Raw genomic sequence first — 19,675 nt, 5'->3', positions numbered from 1 at the left:
ATCCCAAGCTCCCTGGCCTGGATGCTAACACGAACTTCAGTGTACCTGTTATAGAGACAGCCAAGAGTCATGACCAACCACAGACTACATTCAGCCATTCATCACCACCTTCCCACCTTGGACCTGGTGTACTTCTTGCATAACTTCTTTTAAGGAATGGTACCCCCACTACCCAGTCATGGAGACCATTTATGCCCTTTCCCTCAATGCCCAATCCTAATGGTCAGCAAGGCCCATTAATAATACCTCTTCAATGTTGTCTACACCCATCCCCATCTCCATCACCCACTACACCAGCCGCATCATTTCTCCCCAGCATCCTAACCTACCTACCCTTTACTCCAACTTGCACATGTTTCCAGAGTGACCTTCCTTTTACCACAGATTTGATTATGTTACTCCCTCACGGAGAAGCTGTCAATGGCTCCTCAGTTCCTTAAGCATAAACTATGGACCTCCAAAGCCTTCTGATCTGGTCCCCTTTCCTCTCTCCTACTTTGCTTCTCACAGGTCCTCCGCTCATAACCCTACACTGCAGCCACACTCGACACTCAGTAGTTCTAGGAGGTACAGTGTCTCAGTGTTTCAGGCTTGCCTTTTCTCATGTGGTCCCTTCTGCCCGGCCAGTTCATGCTCAGTTATCTAAGAAGGAGGGTCTCCACTTTGCATTCGGGGAGGGCTAGGGGCCCTCAGAAGATCTCTCCTTCAAAGCATAAGGTTCTGTGGTAATTTGTTCTCTAGAAGGCTGATGTTGACAGTGACCCACACCTGTTCCCAGAAAGGAGTATGCACAAGGGGTCTGACACAGGTCCTGGGTTGGGGGGACAGTACCTGGGTGGTGGCTATACAGGTTGCTCACGAGGGTGGTGTTGGCCCATGTGAAGAACTCCCGGAAGCCCAGCACAGCTGAAAAGCCTCGAGTGAAGCTGTGCTCCAGGTGTCTGTTGAAGTGGTATGCGCTGGGGTCCCTCTGCCCATAGGCCACCAGCAGTAGCATCCACAGGAAGCCCAGGTATGCTGGGGAGAGAGGCACAGTCAGGCAGAGTCCCCAGCTCCCAGAAAGCCCAGGGCAGGAAGTGGAATGGTGTATGGCTCAGAATGGTTGAAGTCTTGTAGACCAGCCACTTGCCCTTCTGGTGACCAAGGGAACTAATCCTTATAGAGACAGCAGAAAGGAGTAAAGCCCACAGACCATTAGCCTTCTAGCTGGGTTCAGATCCTGGCTCTGTCACTTCCTATCTGTGTGACTTCATGAGTGACTTAACCCCTCTGTGCCTCCCTCTCTTATGTGAGTGAGGTGGGATAATTCTATTACACAGGTTTGTGATGAGGGAGTCAACAAAGTAAAGCACTTAAAATAGCTTAGAGTTCATGCTATATGAATATTTCTTAAATAGAGTTTTTGAAAAATGGGACTGTGCCACGTTGCAGTGCTGGGGAGAGAGCGGTGAAGATGACGGACATGTTCCCCGCCATCATGGAGCTCAACTGTAGGTAGGTGAGTGTGACCTAAGGGCCCGTTCATTAGGTACAAAGATTTAGTTTAGGAGGCTCTAAGCTTAAAATCCCATGGGGACACAGGACCTTACTAAATCAGAATCTCTGGGTCCAGGGCCTGTGAAGATGCACTCCAGCAACCCCCACCCCCCATCCCCCACCACGAGATTACTTGTTGGGGTTCTGCGCACACCCTTCTTGCTCTTCATTCTGTAAATGCAACTCCTACACAAACTCCCCCACTCTCTGCTTTAGCCACATGTGCTTGGTCAGTTGGAGAGCAGACCGGGGCTGCTGCATGGTCAGCACCCTCCTCAGAAGTGACCCTCATCAGTCACCTGGTGGGTGGCAACTCAGGGGTCTGTACTACATGCCCCCCAAAAGGTCTCAGCAAGACTCAGCCCTGGTTGCCCACATGGAGCCCTCTCATCAACCACCTTCTATCGGCTTCCTTCTCTCTCCCTGCACTTTTTCCCACCAGTGCTTCCCAGGATCACCTCCCAAACCAACTACTTGTACCCAGATCTGCTGAGGGGGAACCCAGACTGAGATACACAGTGAGGGTTGAAAGCTCCTGGTCAGCGGGACAGGGGAGCATGTCTGATGACAAAGCATTTGGGGCTGAGAATCAAAGAACAGGAGGAATTAGCCAGAGGAAAAGGTAGGGAGCAGGGTGATCACATTCTAGTCAGACTAAATGCCACAGGAGCTGCATCAGGAGCTGAAAACTCAGTCACTGGAGCTTACGGCACAAGGGGCAGAGAGAGGTGACCGGGGTGGGTGGAGCCACAGCAGAGAGTTTGGACTTTATCCTAAGGGCCGTGAGGGGCCAGGGAAGGATTTTAAGTGTAGGGGAGAAGCTGAGGTGAGTTCATATTTAGGACAACAGGCCCAGAAGTGGTGTGGGTCTGTCAAAGATTGCACCACGTCTGCTCAAGTCTGTTGAGAACCAGCAAGAGGGAAGGTTGCTCATGGGTAATGTTGGCTGCCTACCCAAGATTTCTCTGATTAAGGCAAATGCTTTCTGTTCCTTGAGGTGGGTGGTTTTCATCTTCTCAATGTCAGAGGCCAGAGGCGGCTTGTAGGTGTCCTTTCTGCTGTTCCTTCGTGCTCGGAACAAGGCAGAGGGGTCTGTGAAAACAAGGGCATAAGGACGGTCCCCTAAATGAACAGTGAGCCAAGTTGTGCATCTGCAACCAAAAGACTCCCCCGACCAGATACAATCCACCATTCCTCCTCCCTGGGGGCAGTTTCCCAACACTGCCCTCCATGCCTCCACCTGTGCTATCCCAGTGCCCAGATTTCCATTCCTTCTGCTCCAGCTGGAGAATTCTCCTTGCACAGAAAGCACAGGTGTCTTCCCTTCCCTGAAGTCTTACTGATTCCTCGATGCTGTCTTCCTGTACTCTTGAACTCCAGGTGGATCCCAGTGCTCCCAAAACTTTGAAGGATGGAAGGAAGAGGGTATCTCATGTTTCAAAGTCCTATCATGTCTAATTCCAAGTATCTTCTTTTGCAAATCACTTTGTTGAGCTGTACTTTTCATAAATTCACCCACTGGAAGCCTACAATTCAGTGATTTTAATAAATCTATAGAGTTGTGCCACCATCACCCCAACCCAGTTTTAGAACATTCTATCACCCCTAAAGGTTCCTTCATGTCCCTGAAGTTGGTCTCTATTCCCACTCTATCCCCACCCTCTGCCTCATTAATTTGCTCTCTGTCTCCATAAATTTTCTTTTCTGGATTTTTCATATAAACAGAATCATTGACTCAATGAATTTCTTGTGTCTGGCATCTTTCACTTAGCATAATAGTTTTGAGTTCATCCATGTTGTGTATATTAGTAGTTAGTTTCTTTTTATTGCTGAGTAGTAGTCCATTATATGGACATACTACCTTTTGTTTATCCATTCACCTATTGACAGGCATTTGGATTATTGCTAGTTTGGGCTGCTATGAATAATGCTGCTCTGAATGTTTATATACAGGTGTTTGTGTAGACACATATTTTCGTTTCTCTTGGGAGATTCCTAGGAGTGGCTAAATATCTTTTGGCTATTACAAATGAAGCTGCTATGAACATTTGTGCACAAGTTCCTGTATGAAAATAAGTCTTCATTTCTCAGGGATAAACGCCCAAGAGTGCAATTGCTGGGGCAAATGGTAAGTCCATTTTTAGTTTTGGAAGGAACTGCCAAACTGTTTTCCAGAGTGGCTGTACCATTGCACATTCCTACCAGCACCATACAAATGCTCTAGTTTTTCTGCACTCTTGTCAGCATTTGATGTAATCTCTGTTTTCAGCCACTTTGATAGAGTGCACGGACCCAAGTATCTTTTGGACCCACGCCCCTCTGTCCACCCCCACTGCCAGTGCATGTCACCTCTCGTCTGGACCATTTCAGTAGTTCTTCCTGCTGACCTCCCCGCTTCTACTTTTGACCTCATACTTCTTTCTGGTCTCCAAGAGCAGCCAGTGTAATCTTCCTAAAATCACAAATCAGATCATGCTGCTCTCCTATTTAAAACACTCCAGGAGGAAGATTAGAGCTCAGTGGTAGACTGTGTGCTTAGCATGCACGGGGCCCTGGATTCAATCCCCTGGGTTAACCTCCACTAAAAATCAATCAATCAATCAATCAATCAAATTACTACCCCTCAACAAATAAATTTTTTTTTAAAACTCCAAAATGCCAACATTGCTCCAGGCCCTACAGGGTCCTGCACGACCTGCTGCCCCCACCCCCCGCCTTGGTCCTCATCTTGAACCATCCCCTCCACGCATAGACAGCTCACCATGCTCTGGCCACACTGTCAGTAACTACTATAAAATGACAAGCTCCTGTCCCACCTCAGCCTCTTAGCACATGCCCCGTGTTCAGCCCCTCCCTTCTCCCATCCTCCGGGAGCCAGCGTAGGTACCAATTCAGCAGAGAGGCCTGCACCCTCTTACTCTTCCCCCGTCATTCTCATCATAGTCCACACTTACAAGTCGTCTGGTGCATTTACTTGTTCAATGTGTCTCCCTAAATGGGCTATTCCATCCAGTCTGTGCTGCCAGAGCTGAGGGTGGGGATGGGGATTGACTTCAAATGGGCACACAATCTGAACTGTGGTGAGAGTTGCACAACTCTATAAATTTAGTAAAATCAATGAATTATATATTTACAATAAGTGGGTTTTATGTAAATCGTGTTCCCAAGCCATTGTACTGCCTAGCACACAGCAAGAACTCCCTGAATAATTGCCAAAGGAATGACTGAATGAAAGTTTAATTGATTTGGAGGCTGGCATCTCTTTGGAGAAAAATTACTCTTTTGTTTTGGGAAAATGGTTTTAATGGACTTTTTGGATCTGCAAAGACAAAACCGTATTACAGGGCTAAAGAATACTGGCCCATGAGGAGGTAACTGCACTGCATTACAGTGTAGGGACATGGGTTTTTGTTTGTTCCTGTTTTATTTTCCCTGAAAGTGGAAATCTCCACGTAGACTGTCAGAGTGTTGATTCTATCCTGCTTGTTTTTTCTGTAATTCTCTTGTTGTCAGCACCCTCAGGAGTTTTGGTTGGGAAGTGAGAAATCAGGTTGGGGAAGAAGGCAGTCAGCGGGTTCTGGAGCCGGGAGTCAGCATGACTGTGTTCCAGTAAAACTTTGTTTACAAAAACGGCGCTGGGCTAGATTTGGCCCCCAGGCTGTTGTTTGCAGACCCTTGTCTTAGAACCCTAATTACAGCTCCCCCACCTCCCATCCCCCTGCCCAAGCTTGTTCTTTTTTGGTTTTCATTCCAATGACGAGCCTTGGAGAAGAAAGCTGCTTGCTTGGGATTATTACATAGAGAATGATGGCCAGTGCAGAGCATGGACCCCATGGTGCCTCTTCATTCTCCAGTGTCACAGAGAAAGGCCCAGATGGGGAAGGAAGGTTGCTCAAAAGACAACAAGGGAGTCAGTTGTCTCTGGATGGTTTGGGGATGCTTCATCAATCGGGGTGAAGGCTGACAGGGAGCAAAGGTCTGAGGCCAGGACCACCCCAGCATCCTCTTCAGGTTCCAGGCCCCTGCCTGTACTTGGACACTGTTACCTGGGCTGGAGAGACATCCCGGGACCAGATCCACAAGCTCCTCCTCATCTTCCACTCTCTTCAAAATGAGCGCGAAGAAAGCAGCGAACCCTAGCACCTGGAAAACAGCCTTTGTGAACCCCAAGCCTGTGTTGGATACTCTCTATCACCTCCTGGTCTGAGCAGGGGTGGAATGGGGGCCACATCTGTGTCTATGTTCTGGGGAAGCCGAGTGGGAACCAGCCCATCCTCTGCAGAGAGGTGATGTGGTCACGAAAGGGTGAGGGCCAGGGCTTGCGCGCACCTGGCCATCAACCAAACCGAGAAGCAGGCAAATCCTTGAGCTCACCCTGCTTCCATCATTCCCTGAGCCTTGCCGCCTGCTGCTCTCTGTTGTTTGGCCTTTCTCTTACCTCGCAGCCCAGTGACTTACACTCCCTTTGTACCTCTAGCCTGGTGAGTTCCTTCCTCTAACCCTCCCTCCCTTTCTTCCTGTATTAAGTATTTCCTTCCACTACATTATCTCTGTACCTACAGTGCACAAACATATTAGGATTCTGTGGTTTGGTTGGGGAACAAAAAGTCTCAGGACTCTGTTCTTAATATTCTCAGACTAGATTGGGGGAGTTAAGTCAAGAGTTAAGTCTTCTGATAAAGGCTATTCAGGGCAGAATGAGGGTGGGAGATTTTGCAGTGTCTCATAGGCAGAAAGAGTCTCTCCAAATGTTTCCTCACTTCTGCAGCTTTCCCCAACCCCATACAGTATTCCTACCACCTGACTCCTTCCAGGCAGGGCTCAGTATCTCTTTGACACTGCCTGCTCTCTTGCATAATTTTACATCTTTAGAAATAGGAGCCTATTTCCAGTTCATGCACACATTTAATGACTTGGTGGTTTTCTTCGGAAGGTGAAATTCCTGTAAGTTGCTGGCCCATCTCACAATCAAAAGCATCTTAGAACTGAGGAAATATGGTATCATTCCTATTTATACTTGTAACCTAGGGCAAGATTTTTTGTGACCTTATCATCTTAACTTCAGATTTTCTCATCTATAAAAGGGAGGTGAGGACCTTCCTAAGGGTGACTGGGATGATAAGATGTCAGCATCTGGCCCTCAGGGAACTTGGGTTACCATGACAATTCCCTTCATGCCCTAGGACCCACCCAGAGGTTTGTTGAATGAGCAGATGAAGACATTGCAGAAGCCTAAGGAGAGGGCAGCTGGCTGAAGGGAAAGTGTGGGTGGAGGGGAACCTGACCTTCAGTGGCTGGGTAACAAACACGCTCTCCACGAAGGAGATGGCCATGGAGATGAGCCACTTGAGAGAGGTGGCCCGCCCGTAGTGCAGACCATAGAGCATGGTGAAGAAGGCTGCCACTCCGCTGGTGGCCACCACCAGGAGCCAGCCCACCAGGACACACCACCAGGGCAGGCCTCGAAGGGGCTTGCTCGCCTGTAGGGAGCTGCAACAAAGGGTGAATATAATCAGGGTAGTACCATTTGGGCTCACGTTCAAATCCCATTCTACTGCCACCAGCCTGCATGACCTTGGCCAAGATCCTTAACCTCCTAGACCATCAGTTTTCTCCTCTGTTCTATTCTGTATTCTATCCAGTATACATTCAGAGATTCTATTGAGGTCACATTTATTCGATGCTTCCTAGGAGCCAGTCCCCATGCAAACTGTTTTACATAGATTTGCTGTTATTCTTCATGGCAAGCCTAGAAGGCTGGTACCATAGAATTTTAAATTTTTATTATGAAAATTCCCCATCATAAACAATCAGTGAGCACAATGAACCCCCATGAACTACTTTCAACAACTATCACCTCCTTGTCAAACTTATTTCATCTATCCCCACTGCTTCTTTTCCTGTGTGGGTGAAAAGCTAATCAATTTAGGGAAGAAGTGGAAGATTTTATTTGAGCCAAATTTGAGGATGATAACCCAGGAGGAACATCTCAGAAAGTTCTGAGAACTGTTCTGCCGGTTAGAAATCAAAGCACAGTTTTATAAGTTTTTTGAGACAGAGGGCTGTACAGCAAATGATGTATTGTTGATAGTTTACATAATCCAGATCTAAGTGTGATCCTGGTGGGACACGTGACCCCTTATAAGATCAGTAAGGAATGTTATCTTTTAAGGAGCTGTCTTGTTGATCCTAGGAGAATGTTGCTCTTTATGGGTGAGGTATTCCTGCTGATGGGGGAGGTTTGGTCAATGCGTAATGCAGATACACAATGCATAGTGCTGAGAGAGGAGGCCAAAAGGCAGAGAATAATTTTTTATCTTTAAATTTTTCTTGTCTTGCCATAAAATATTAATTTTATTTCACACCTGGAATATTTAAAAATAAATTCCATACATAATATAAAATTATCACCAGTTATTTTAAAATACATCTCAAAAGTGGTCATTTTCCTACAGAATTATGTGTGCTGTTGTTGGAGAAGAAAAAAAATTTCCTCTCCCCTTTCTAGATTCTTTTGGCTGGTCTAAGAATGAAATTGACATGTGATAGATTAACAGGAGAAAAACCAAGTTTAATTACAGATGTAAAGGGGCTTCAGAAGAATATAAGGCCCAAGGACAAGTTAGTCAGTTAAGGGTTTATGGCATCTGAGAGAAGGATAAAAGTGAATAGGCATTTGGGACCTTAAAGTGAAGGGAGGAAATTCACATGGTGATGGAAGCAAATGTTTGGGCAGAGATAGTGGGACACAGAGAGGACTTTGGTCTCCAGACCCTACCACACCCAGCCCATGTTCTTTGTAGATATCCTTGGTCTTAGTGCTCTTCAGGGACCAGGCCCTTTTAAATTCTCTTTCCAGTTTGAACCAGGAGATGGGCATTATCATTCCCATTTTTACAGATGAGGAAGGGGCTCAAAGAGGTTGAGGTGGTTGTCCAAGGGCATACAGCTAGGACACCCACATGAAAATGGTTATAAACTGTAAAATGCAGTACAAAGGGCTCTGAGTTCTGGCAATATAACCCTGTTCAAAGCCCTCTTCCCTGTATTTGTGCAGGAGTCCCAGATCGCTGCTTCTTGGGGATATTGGGTGAATAACCTCCCGAGGTAGACTGGAATGCCCTCTTTCTGCAGGCTTCAGGCTGTGAGCACACAGGGAAGTGGATTACCTGAAGTGTGCTGGGGGCAGGGTTCCAAGCTGTCCCCTCAGGCAGCCCTTCAGGGCGTGCAGCTGCCTCAGCGCCCGGGTGTGGCTCTGGCACTGGGGAAAGCCCTGGGGCCCCACCAGCTGCAGCTCTTGCTCCACGTGCTCCAGCTGAAGGTAGAGACACTGCCTGTAGGCCCTGTCCTTCTGAAGGTCACCTGGGCCCTCCTCAGGTGCAAGTTGTTGCATTTTTCCTAAAGGACAGAGGAGAGAAAGAGCATCAGCTGGTGCTGAGTGACAGAGTAGGCTGCCTGCAGTAAAGACAGTAATGTTAGTAACAGCTTTCTTGTACCAAGCACTTACTGTGTGCCAAGCCGTGAGAAATCTGACGTTCAGAAAGATGGGGTACTGGGCTTATATCCAGCCAGTTAGGATTTGAATGTTCCTCTTTTAGCCTTTTATAGAGGGCATTTTCAAAATTTCCTTGAGCATAGCGGAGATGAGAGTAATATACCTGTTGCCCTCCTGCGGCAGTTACGAACATTTTGCCAATCTTGACTTGTCTTTGCCCCCAAACTGTTTTTTTCTGGAGTACCTTAAAGCAAATCCTAGACCTAGTTTTCTCATCAGCAAGTATTTTATTACATACGAGATTTGCATTTGAACCCAGGTTTGGTGCCAAAGATAGTGGTAGTCGTAATCTTTTGTTTATAACATTTTTTATTATGAAAAATTTTAAATTAAAAAAGTAAAGAGAATGAGGAGATGAACCTGCACCCTTTGCTCAAAATTATCAAAATTATCAACTCATGGCCAGTCGTGTTTCATATGCACCCCACCCACTCTCTCCAAGTGGATTATTTTGACATAAATTCCAAGCTCCAAGTCCTAAATCTTTTAATATGCTTCTGGAGAAGAAAAGGACTCTAACAAAACCATGATGTTATTGTCATCTTTAAAAAATAATTAATAATGATCTCCAAATAGCATGAAATGTCTGGGTGGTGGTTGAGTTTTCCCCGTTATCTCTTGATGTTTTTTTACAGTTGGTTTGTTCAAGTTTCAGTTTCCTAAAAAGTTTTTTAAGAAACAACAGTGTTTTCTGTTTTCAATTACAGAGGTAATACATATTCATTGCAAGAAAAAAAGCAAATCTGAACATTTCCACTATGCCCTGTGCCTACTAAGGGAAGCTTGGCCTCTTCAGGTGGAACCAGGCCTGGGTGCCTGGGGCCTGAGCTGGGAGGCTGGTGCCGAGAGGCACATTCTGCTGGACAAGAAGAGCCCAGGTCTGGACCAGTGTTCATCTTCACGGGGGTGTATGAAAAAGGATATAGGAGATGACAAGATGGAGCACTCCAACCCCAGGACCCCTCTCTAGTCACCAGTGAGAAGTGAATGAGAAAATACCAAGTGATGTGGAGAAGGCTGTGGCTCAGACCAGATGTAGGTAAAGGCTTGGTAACATGGACTCTGCCTCCCTCTGACTCAACCCTCCTCCCTCCCCTCCTTCCTGGGTCTCCCTCACTGAAGCCCCAGCTAAAGGTTCCAGCGTCAGCAGCCTTCGTGTTGCAAGCATTCTGGCAATGTTTCTGGAGGATATCGTTACTCCCAGTCATAACCACTTATTGAATCCCTGCTTTGTGTTAGACTGGGGTCTAAGCACTTCACATGTCCTATGATCTCATTCAGTCCTCAGAACAAGCCAAGAAGCTGAGTGGATCAAGGCTTCCATTTTATAGGGGAGGAAACAGTCTCAGAGAGGTTGAGCAACTGTCCAAAGTTGCACAGCTGCTCTTGTAGCTAGGAGAGCCCAGCTCCAGAGCCCATGTTTTAAGGTCCATACTATGCATGCCAAAGCCCCCAAACTCAGGGCTAAATGTCATCAGCAGAGCTCCTGTAGGGATGACCTTCACGGGCAGCCCAAGCCCGGCCCTCTGGGGCTAATCCTCCAGGGTGGCTGGATCACAGGTCAGGGTGGGACTGATGATGTGGTCAGCGCGGGCCTGGCCAGAAGGGCTTTGAGTGCTACCGTAAGGAGTTGGGACTTTGTCTTGAGGGCAGTGGCTCTCAACATTCAGTTTGCATAGCAGTCACCAAAGGGACTGCTTAAAAATGCAGGTTCCTGGCCTTTCCCCAGATTTAATTCACTGTATTAGAGGTGGGGCCAAGAGTTATAAATTCAAACTCCGCAATCTATAAACCCCATTTTTTATTCTAAACAAGGTTCAGACAGTGGCCATCCTTGTGTGTTAAAAATGGCAGCATTCTTAACCCACACCACCCAATACGGCAGCCACTCGCCACATGTGGCTGTTTAAATTAAAAATAAAGTTTAGAATTTAGTTCCTCAGTCACAGTAGCCACGAGTCGAGTGCTCAGTAGCTACATGTGACCAGTGGCTGCCACACTGGAGTGCAGATATAGGATATTTCCATCACTGTGGGAAGTTCTATTGGACAACCTGGTCTAAACACTGGCAGCAGTGATCTGGGTGGAAGATGGACAGGAAAGGGGCAAGAGGGGAGTCAGAGAGACTAGTTCCAACCAGCATAATGTGCCATACATAGTGTTTAATAAAAATGAAACAATATTACTAAATTTTAGCTGGATATTCTTTCCCAAGTTTCTGAATTTGAGGCCTGCTCTCTCTCTGCCAGATTATCAAGTGTTAAAGAGGTGTTAAAGACAGTAGTGCCACACTGAGACTTTCCCCTTAATTAGAAGGCTTAGAAGAGAATGGAGAAGGACTAACTTTTTTGCTCTGCAATTCAATATTCTTTAATGCTTTCAACTGCCCTGTCCATCATCTTGTGTCCAGTCCCATACATTGGGAGATGGATCTGGCTTGACTTTGCATCCCCTGACACTTTACAGAAAAAGAGATGGAGGCACAGAGAACTGGAGTAACCTGTCCAAGGTCACACAGCCCGTCAGTAGCAGAGCTGGTACCCAGAGATGGTTCTGAATGGCTCAAGTTATCAGGCTGGCCAATGCTCTTCCTACTCATATGGAAGAAGAACATGCCTTTTTGCTTTTTGTGTTCCATAATGACCTCCTCGGCTGAGGTCATCCCATGCATGTTTGTCAAATGCTTTCTATGTGTTGTCTGGGGCCAGCCACTGGGAAAACAGCAGAGCAAGGTGGTCAGATAGGTCCCACCACACAGAGCTCACGTTCTGGGAAGGACGGTGCAGATTTTACACAACTTGTCACACAATTCATGATTTGGCAACAAGCAGTGTGAAGGGGGCACAAGAGACGCTTGGGGGCCAAAGAGCACGTGGCTGGAGACCCTGTTGTGGGCCAGGGGCCACTTCAGTCAAGAATGAAGGCTGAGTAGGCACTGGCCAAGTGAAGAGAGGAGAAAGAACACGCAGATCAGAGGCCCGGCGTGTGAGCAGACCTTCAGTGGGAAGGCAGCTTGGTGTTGTGAGGAGAGCATGATGCCTGCAGTGCAGAGGGGGAGGCGGGGGGTCGAGTGGAGGCAGGTGAGGGAGACCCTGGTAGGACTTCTTGATCCCCTAGTAGTACAGACATGGCCCTCAGTCTGCCTCCACCTGGCTCCAACATGCCCCCTTTAGGCACAGAAAGGTCACGGCTCACCTTTGACTTGTACAGACCCCAGAGTGAGGGTTAAAGGGCCCCCTGTCTCTCTGGCTTCCTCCCAGGATGCTTGCTCTGCCTTGTTCTGCAGACAGATGGCGTCTTCTACCAAGGCCAGCAGTTGGTTGATGTCCATCGAGTTCACTGAGTCCCAGCCTGAGGCAGTGGGTGGCACCTTCAGAGCTTTGAACAGGGAGCTGACAAGTCTCCACATATCCTGCAAGTCAGAGCAGAAAAGAGGATGTGAGCTACAGGTGAGGGGCAGCATTGTGGTCACAGGCACTCGCCCTGGAGCTGGAGTCTGGGTCTGAACCCCAGCTCTGACTGCTGGGACGTGACCGACCACCCTGAGCTTCCATTTTGTCACCCATTTAAAATCCCCCTTCTAGGATTTCAATAGACACATTCCAGGCTATATTCTTCAACGTGTGGCACCCAGTAGGTGCTCAGTAAATACTTATTGAATGCATGAATGCAGCGGGAGTCCCTTCTGTGGGCTTTCAGCTTGCGATCTATAATGAAAGTATAATATTTTGTACATAGTAGGTACCCAAAAAGTGTGTGTGCCTGTGTTTGTATATGTAGCTGTTTGTGTGTGCTTGTCTATGTGTGCATGTGTGTACGCATGTATAAATATGTGTGATGTGTGTGTACGCGTGTGCATGTGTTGTGAGTACATGTGCATTATGTAGCTGTGTGTGCACATGTGTGTGCATTCATGTAAAGGTATGTGTTGTACATATGCTCACTGTGCAGATGTATACATATGTGTGTTTGCACGTGTATGTGTGTACATGTTTATAGGTGTGTGCACATGTGTGTGTATGTGTGTGTATGCAGTTGACAAATCTTGGTGACTGATGCTGTCAGACAACATGGGTTGCAAGCCCCAAACCCCAGTCCCCACCCCCACTTCTGCCCAACCTAGAGCACCCCCACACTGCCGAGGTTGAGGACCTGCCTTGGTCACTGCTTCAGGCGTCAGAAGGCCGTCCTCCACGGGCTGTGGAGAGGGGGCCAGGCTGAGGGGCCTTGCATCCCATTTCCCATTGTTCTGCTCCCTGGTTATCCGAGGATGGGTGTTCCGAAAGATCTGAACAATCAGGAGGTTGATGGGGAACATAAGGAGAGAGCTCTCCAGCCCAATCATCACTTCCTGCCAGGTGAATTCGATTTTACCTGGGAGAGGGAGGAGTGGGGTCAGAGGGAGAGTCCCCTCCACCCCTTCCAGAAGGTGGCTGTGCAGTAAGGATTAGCCTTGCCCAAAGAGAGGTCTGGCCCTTGAGTGGCTTCTGGGAGGTGACCACTAAGTCCTTGGAATGTCCTGCCTTTGTTTACCTGGGCTCTTGGGCCACACTGTATAGTCTTTGCTAGCAGTGTGATTGATTCATGGTGGGGGCCTTGGCTGCACGGTATCACCTCAACCTCTACAGGCGCTGGGGGCTAAGGTTAGCCATGCTGGGGGGCAGCCATGTTGAGGAGACTGTGCCCCAGTAAAATGTCGGGACACTAGGGCTTGGGTGAGTGTCCCTGGTTGGCAGTACTCTGTGCACATCGTCAGGAGGAGTGAGCACTGTCCAGACTCCCCTGGGAGAACTCCCCATGCATCCTGCCCCACGTCTCTTCCTCTTTCTGATTTTGATCTGTATCTTTTCTCTGTAATAATGTTGAGTACAGTGGCATTTCTGACTTCTGTGAGTCCTAGTGAATTACTGAACCTGAGGGTGGTCTTGGGACCTCTGGAATTGCGTGGCACTTCTGGGCCACTGATGGCTTTTATCCACCAGCCACTAGCCCTGACCGCCATGACACTGGGGATTACCCAAGTCCATCTTTTGCTCAGCTGGGTCCTTGGGGACACCCCAGAACATGATGCTGGTCAGCATGGTGCAGAGGAGCAGGGAGAAGCAGCAGGACACCCTCTGGACACGGGTGAAGTTACTCCGAGCTGAGCTGCTGAAGATGGAATACCAGATGTGGCCATCCTGGAAGCCCGTGGAGGTCTTCATGAAAAACAGGTGGCTGTGGACAAGCCGGGAGAGAGGGACAGGCATTTAGGGAGTTGAGAATGTGGGGAAAACTGGGCTCTTTGGAGCACTCCTGGGACGAGAGGGAGGGAGTTGTTTCTAAAAGGCATCTATTTTTTCAGTTATAGAAAATACGGCGTCATAATAGCATCACTATGAGTTAATGATGGGGACTCTGGACAGAGTGGTTGGAATCCTGCACTGCCCTCTTACTGCTGTGTGACCTCAGGCAAGTTACTTTACTTTTTGCCCCTCAGTTTACTCACCTGTAAAACTGAAGTAGTTACAGAACCTGCCTCATTGGATTGCCATTTCCAGGCACTAGTACCATTTACCTCAGTCTCTGCTCTTCTACATATGACTGGCACTCAATAAAAATTTACAAGACATACAAAAAGTCAAGAGATTAAAAAAAAAACCCAATCCATTATCCAAAAATAAAGAAATCAACAGAACCAGACTCACAAATAACACAGATGTTGGAAAATGCAGAGAAATTTAAAATTAGTTAAATTTTTAAAAAGGATTAAAAGTAATTATTTTTGTAAAGCATTTGGCAAAGTAGCTGGCACATGAGTGTTAGCAATTATTTTTGTTATAATTTTAATATAACTGATATTATTTATTTTGTTATAATTAAGAGCATTAGAAGGTAGTAGTTAAAAACTCCAGGCTCTGGGTTCAGACTCAGTTTGAGAGAATAAAAATTGTGAGACAGGGTTTTTGAAAATGGCACCACGTTCTCCTAGAGAATCAGTTTCCCTATGAGTAGAATGTAGTTTAACCACAGGAGCTATTCAAGAGCCCAGATTCTGCTATAAGTGTCCAGATCAGATATTCTCAGCTGGGCTGCCACCTGTTCTAATTGGTCAGTGCACCCTCCAAGGTTGCACAGTACTTTGACCATCACCTGGGGATGTGTGGGTGGCATGAACTCAGAGTAAAGGTGCAGAAAGAGAGAGGTCAGTTGCCAACAACAGTGATTTTCCACGTTACTGTTCTCATTCAGCAAACATCTGTTGAGCCTGGTGCGGTGTCCCAGGTGCTCTGCTGGGCACCAGGGATTCACGGGAGGAATGAGGAGCTCCCGCCTTCAGAGAGCTCCTTGACTAGTTTCTGGGCATCACCTGTGTTGATGCAGTTGGAGATAATATCTGCTCCTGGAACTGAGCACTTAGTCTGAGCCGCACCGTGTGCCACGCATGTTATCCACACTGTTTCGTGGGACCTGTACAGGTCCCCTTTGGGGTAGGCCCACTGAGCAAGTCATTTTTCATATTTGGAAGCTGAGACCTGGAAAGGTGTGGTGACTTATGCAGGGTCATGCGACAAGTCAACAGCATGTGGGACTTTGTGGTCCATGCGCATGTCTCTGTTATACCTTTGTTGAGGTCCAGGTCTCTCTGAGTCAGACTTTTCCTGCCTTGGAGGCTGAGCTGCTGGGAGGAAAAGCTACCTTTCAGTAAATGTGCTAGAAGCAGACTGAATACCCACCTACAGGAGAATGGTTGAGTTTGTTGTGGGACATCCATTCTGTGGAATATTATGCAGCCAGTAAGGAAAATTTTGACCCAAACATACTCTTCTGGAAAGATGTGCATGATATATTGTTAAAGAAAAAAGGCAACATATTTAGAGTAACATGCCATTTTAAAAGATATAAAATAAAGAACAGTCTGTGCTGTTGTGTATGTGTGCTTGTGCGTGTGTGTACTTTTGTATCTGCTTATATATGTTTGGGGACAGAGGTGGAGGGATGCACAACAGGAGAGGGTAAAGCAAGTGAGTAAAGCAAGTGGGAACATGCTGAAATGCATCTAGGGTTAAACAGCGTGAGGAGGAAGCTCCAGATGGCCAGATGTCGAGTCGCCATTCAAATCAGTGTGTCCACTCATATCAAAATGTTATTCTGTGACATTCATAAGGAAGTATGGGTAACCGTTTTCACCAACTGAAGGTAATTCTGTCTTAGAGGATCCATATCCCCCCAGGGCCTTTCAGGCACAACAAGGAAACCTGATTGATCATTAATGTCACACACTCAGAGCCACCCAGGCCCCTAGCCAAAATGTGCTTTTATTTGGCGGCGACTGGATTGTGATGCAACTTCCTTAGAGAGGAGAGAACAAAGTAAAGAGCATTTGCTTCAAAAGAAAAAAAAATCATACCTGAATTGTTTCCTGTCCTGCTCTGTGGCCACTGGAAATACCTTGTCGAGGACACAGTCTCCAACATCGATGGACAGCCACGAGTTACAGAGGAAGTACCACTTCCGGTCCATCGCCAGGTCATGCACCAGCACCCGGCTCACGTACCTGAGAAGGGACCCACACTTCTGAGGATAATATGGAGGGGACGAGACTTTTTTGGGCACCACGAAGGTTAACACATTGCAAACCTGGGCCCGAGAATAAGAGTGAGCTCCTAGAAGGAGACTTTGTATTTCACTTCATTGCTCTTGGTGCCTTGGTCAAAATGCCCCAATTAGTGGGTGAATTTGGCCTCATGTGGGGCACTCAGCCAGTACAGAGAGCCAGCTTGGAGGCTGCCATGTTTTTCACACATATGCTACAAAAGAGTGCATTCTGAAACTGAACTCTTGACACAGGGCAGCAAGCCTGGGGCCACCGTCCTGATACAAGTGGGGAAAGCTGTCTAGATTGCATGAGTTCAGGGAGGTGCAGACTTGAGCACACAAAACCTCGTCCTCCGGTGGGCTTCTGCCCAGCAAGGGACCCTACCATCCATCTCGGACTCAGGATTTCGTGGGGATCATCTAACCTGATTTAGATCTTTGAGGCCCAGAGAAGAAATGCTGCAGAAGTATTAAGGGAGGGGCTAGCACTATGTGTGGCCTGTGGACTGGTGGGCCTCTCTGACCTTTGGTTTCCTTATCTGGGAAATGGGGATCCATTCTGTGTGTCTTGCAGAGGTTTCTGAGAATCTGCAAAGTGGCAAAGTCACAGCGCCCAACGGCCTCGGGCCTGGTGCTAAGTAAGTCCTCGTGGTTTGTCCACCCCTCACTTACCAGGATGGCCGGTCCCCTGAGTTGTCATGCCACAGCCGCAGGTTCCTTAAATCCCCCAGGGGAAACAGGGTGGAGAGTAAGAAGACATCCACTCCTCCTCGCTCAAAAACCGGGATGTCGGGGTCTGACAGGTGGTGGGGCTCACTCTCTCCATCCAGGCCATATAGGGTGACAGTCACCTGAAATCCAGAGACCAGGAGTGGCCAACTCCACATAGTAACTGAGCCCCACTGGCTATGTTTCACTGGAAGCGTCCAAGAACCAATGAAACCCAACAAAGCATGACCCTTTCACCTGCTCCTCTCCTCCCATTTTGGGCCTGCCTGCATTACTTTTCAGTTGTATGAAGATTTGGGATGACTATCTGCATTCACATCTTCAAGATGAGTTATATTCGTAAAATGCTTCCTGGTGACCTTTTCATACTTCCCATGTATTTATTTGAAAGGGCCAAAGGGCAAGAGCTGGTTTTTCTCCCTAACAGTTGTTTTCCCAGTGCCTCCCAGAGTGCCTGGCACTGAGGCAGGAATGAATGAGTGCCCAATAGTTTGAAAATGCATGTTCTCAGGTCCAGCTACAGACCTACCCAGACTACTGGGGACAGGGCCCAGGAAATCTGTATCTTCCTGAAGCCATCCTGGTGATGCTGGTGGCCATGCCTGATTTCCTGAGCCAAAAACAGCTGCAGCCGACACCACCTCTGCTCCACCGACATCCCTCAGCCTCACCACTGAGGTGTTCCCTGCACCCACGTCCAACTGCCAGCAGCTGTGTCTCTTTCCCTGGGTGTTTCTTTGGCTGTTAGAGCAGGTCAGGTACCAGAGAATTAATGCTCTGCAAGCCACCCTCCACCAATGACTGGGATTGGTGGGTAAATAAACCAGTTCCCTCATCCCTCATTGCTTGGGATGACTTTTGAGGCCCACACTCCTTACAGTTTACCAGAGTGCCCCAGGGGGATCAGGCTGCAGGTGCCCACAGGGGTAATGGGTTTGATGATGCTCCCTTTATTCACTCCTTCCCTGCCCTGTCTGACTTCCCACTCCCCTGCAGGGTGTCCTGGGATCCCTTCTCAAATCAACTACTTGTGCTTGAATCCTTGTTTCAGAGTCTGCTTCTATAGCAGAGGCTATGCTGTAGACCTTCTCAGTCAGGTAATTCCTTGCTCTGGGGCTTTCCTGTGCACTGTAGGATGTTAAGCACCATCCCTGGCCTTTACTCACTAGGTGCCAAGAGCATCTCTCCCTCTCCCGAGTTGTGACAACCAAAACCACTTCCCATTTTGCCAGCCATCCTGAGGGCCAGCCAGTTGAGAACCACTGTTCTAGGAGAACCGAACTAAGACAATATCAATTGAAATTTGACTACAACTCTCCATGAAGAGAAATGCTTTCACTTTCTTTCCTGGTAAGGTCACCTCTTCAGTGTCAGATGGAAGTAAGATGAATGTTTCATGAGGAGGTTGAAAGTGATTTCTGAATTTATTCAACAAATAGTCACTGAGCACTTACTCCGTGTTAGACAGCTGGCAGAAGCCCTAAGACACAGCAATAAATAAAAATTTTTTATTTAAATAAAAATAATATATACAGAAATTTTAAAATAATGAGATTTAAATAATAAGACTTTAAAAATAAAAAGTAAAAAGTAAATGGACAAATACCCTGCTCTCATGGAGTCTAATACCATTTTTGAAAAAAACAATGATGCTTTCTCCAGGACAGTTCACACAGTGAAGCTCCATGGAGCACAGTTTCAGTAAAGGAACCTTGGAGGCCACTGCAAGAGGTGAATCATTCTAATGAGGGATGTGGTGCTGGCCAGACTTAGATGTTGAGACAGGACAGAAGCAACCTGCCGTATGTTCCACAGCTAAACTTAAGGATTTCAGAGATTCCAAAAACAACTGAAATTGTTTCTTCACTACCTGTAGTCGGCCTTCTCAAGGACAGACAGCTCAGCCCAACCTCTTGGCTGGATACCAGCTAATCAGTTTTCCTAAAGAATGTAATTCAAAGCTTGTTTTTAAATGATTGTCATTGGTTTTTTTTCTTTCCTTTCTCCCTTTTCTCTTGTAAATTCTGTTTTCCCTTTATTCATTGATGATAGTCTGCTGACTGTTCTTCGTATGTGAGCACATTTGCCTGTAGGTATCCAGCTAACTGAGTTATTCTTTGATAGAGACAAATGAGGTTACTGGTGGGTGCAGTGCTAGACCTCAACTCTCGCTTAACCCACTCCTCCTTTATCTTTTTAAATATGGGGGTTCAGGGTGTTATTTTGTGTGGCAAAAAGATACTTTCCTCCAAAAATCAAGAAGCAAAAGAGGAAAAC

At 47.2% G+C, this 19,675-nt stretch overlaps 1 protein-coding gene across 1 annotated transcript in view; it reads right to left on the bottom strand.

Annotated features, from left to right (window-relative positions):
* LOC105089482 (polycystin-1-like protein 2) overlaps positions 1-19,675 on the bottom strand; it is an 88,265-nt gene that overhangs the window by 13,161 nt on the left and 55,429 nt on the right. Inside the window, 10 exon segments of the mRNA XM_010980539.3 lie at positions 832-1,017; positions 2,491-2,628; positions 5,583-5,679; positions 6,822-7,026; positions 8,706-8,934; positions 12,287-12,503; positions 13,248-13,465; positions 14,109-14,308; positions 16,482-16,628; positions 17,342-17,520. Coding sequence (XP_010978841.3) covers positions 832-1,017; positions 2,491-2,628; positions 5,583-5,679; positions 6,822-7,026; positions 8,706-8,934; positions 12,287-12,503; positions 13,248-13,465; positions 14,109-14,308; positions 16,482-16,628; positions 17,342-17,520 — 1,816 coding nt within the window.

The sequence above is a fragment of the Camelus dromedarius genome, chromosome 9 (genome assembly GCF_036321535.1).
Source record: "Camelus dromedarius isolate mCamDro1 chromosome 9, mCamDro1.pat, whole genome shotgun sequence".
Taxonomy (NCBI): Eukaryota; Metazoa; Chordata; class Mammalia; order Artiodactyla; family Camelidae; genus Camelus; species Camelus dromedarius.
This window is presented reverse-complemented; position numbering and strand designations above follow the sequence as displayed.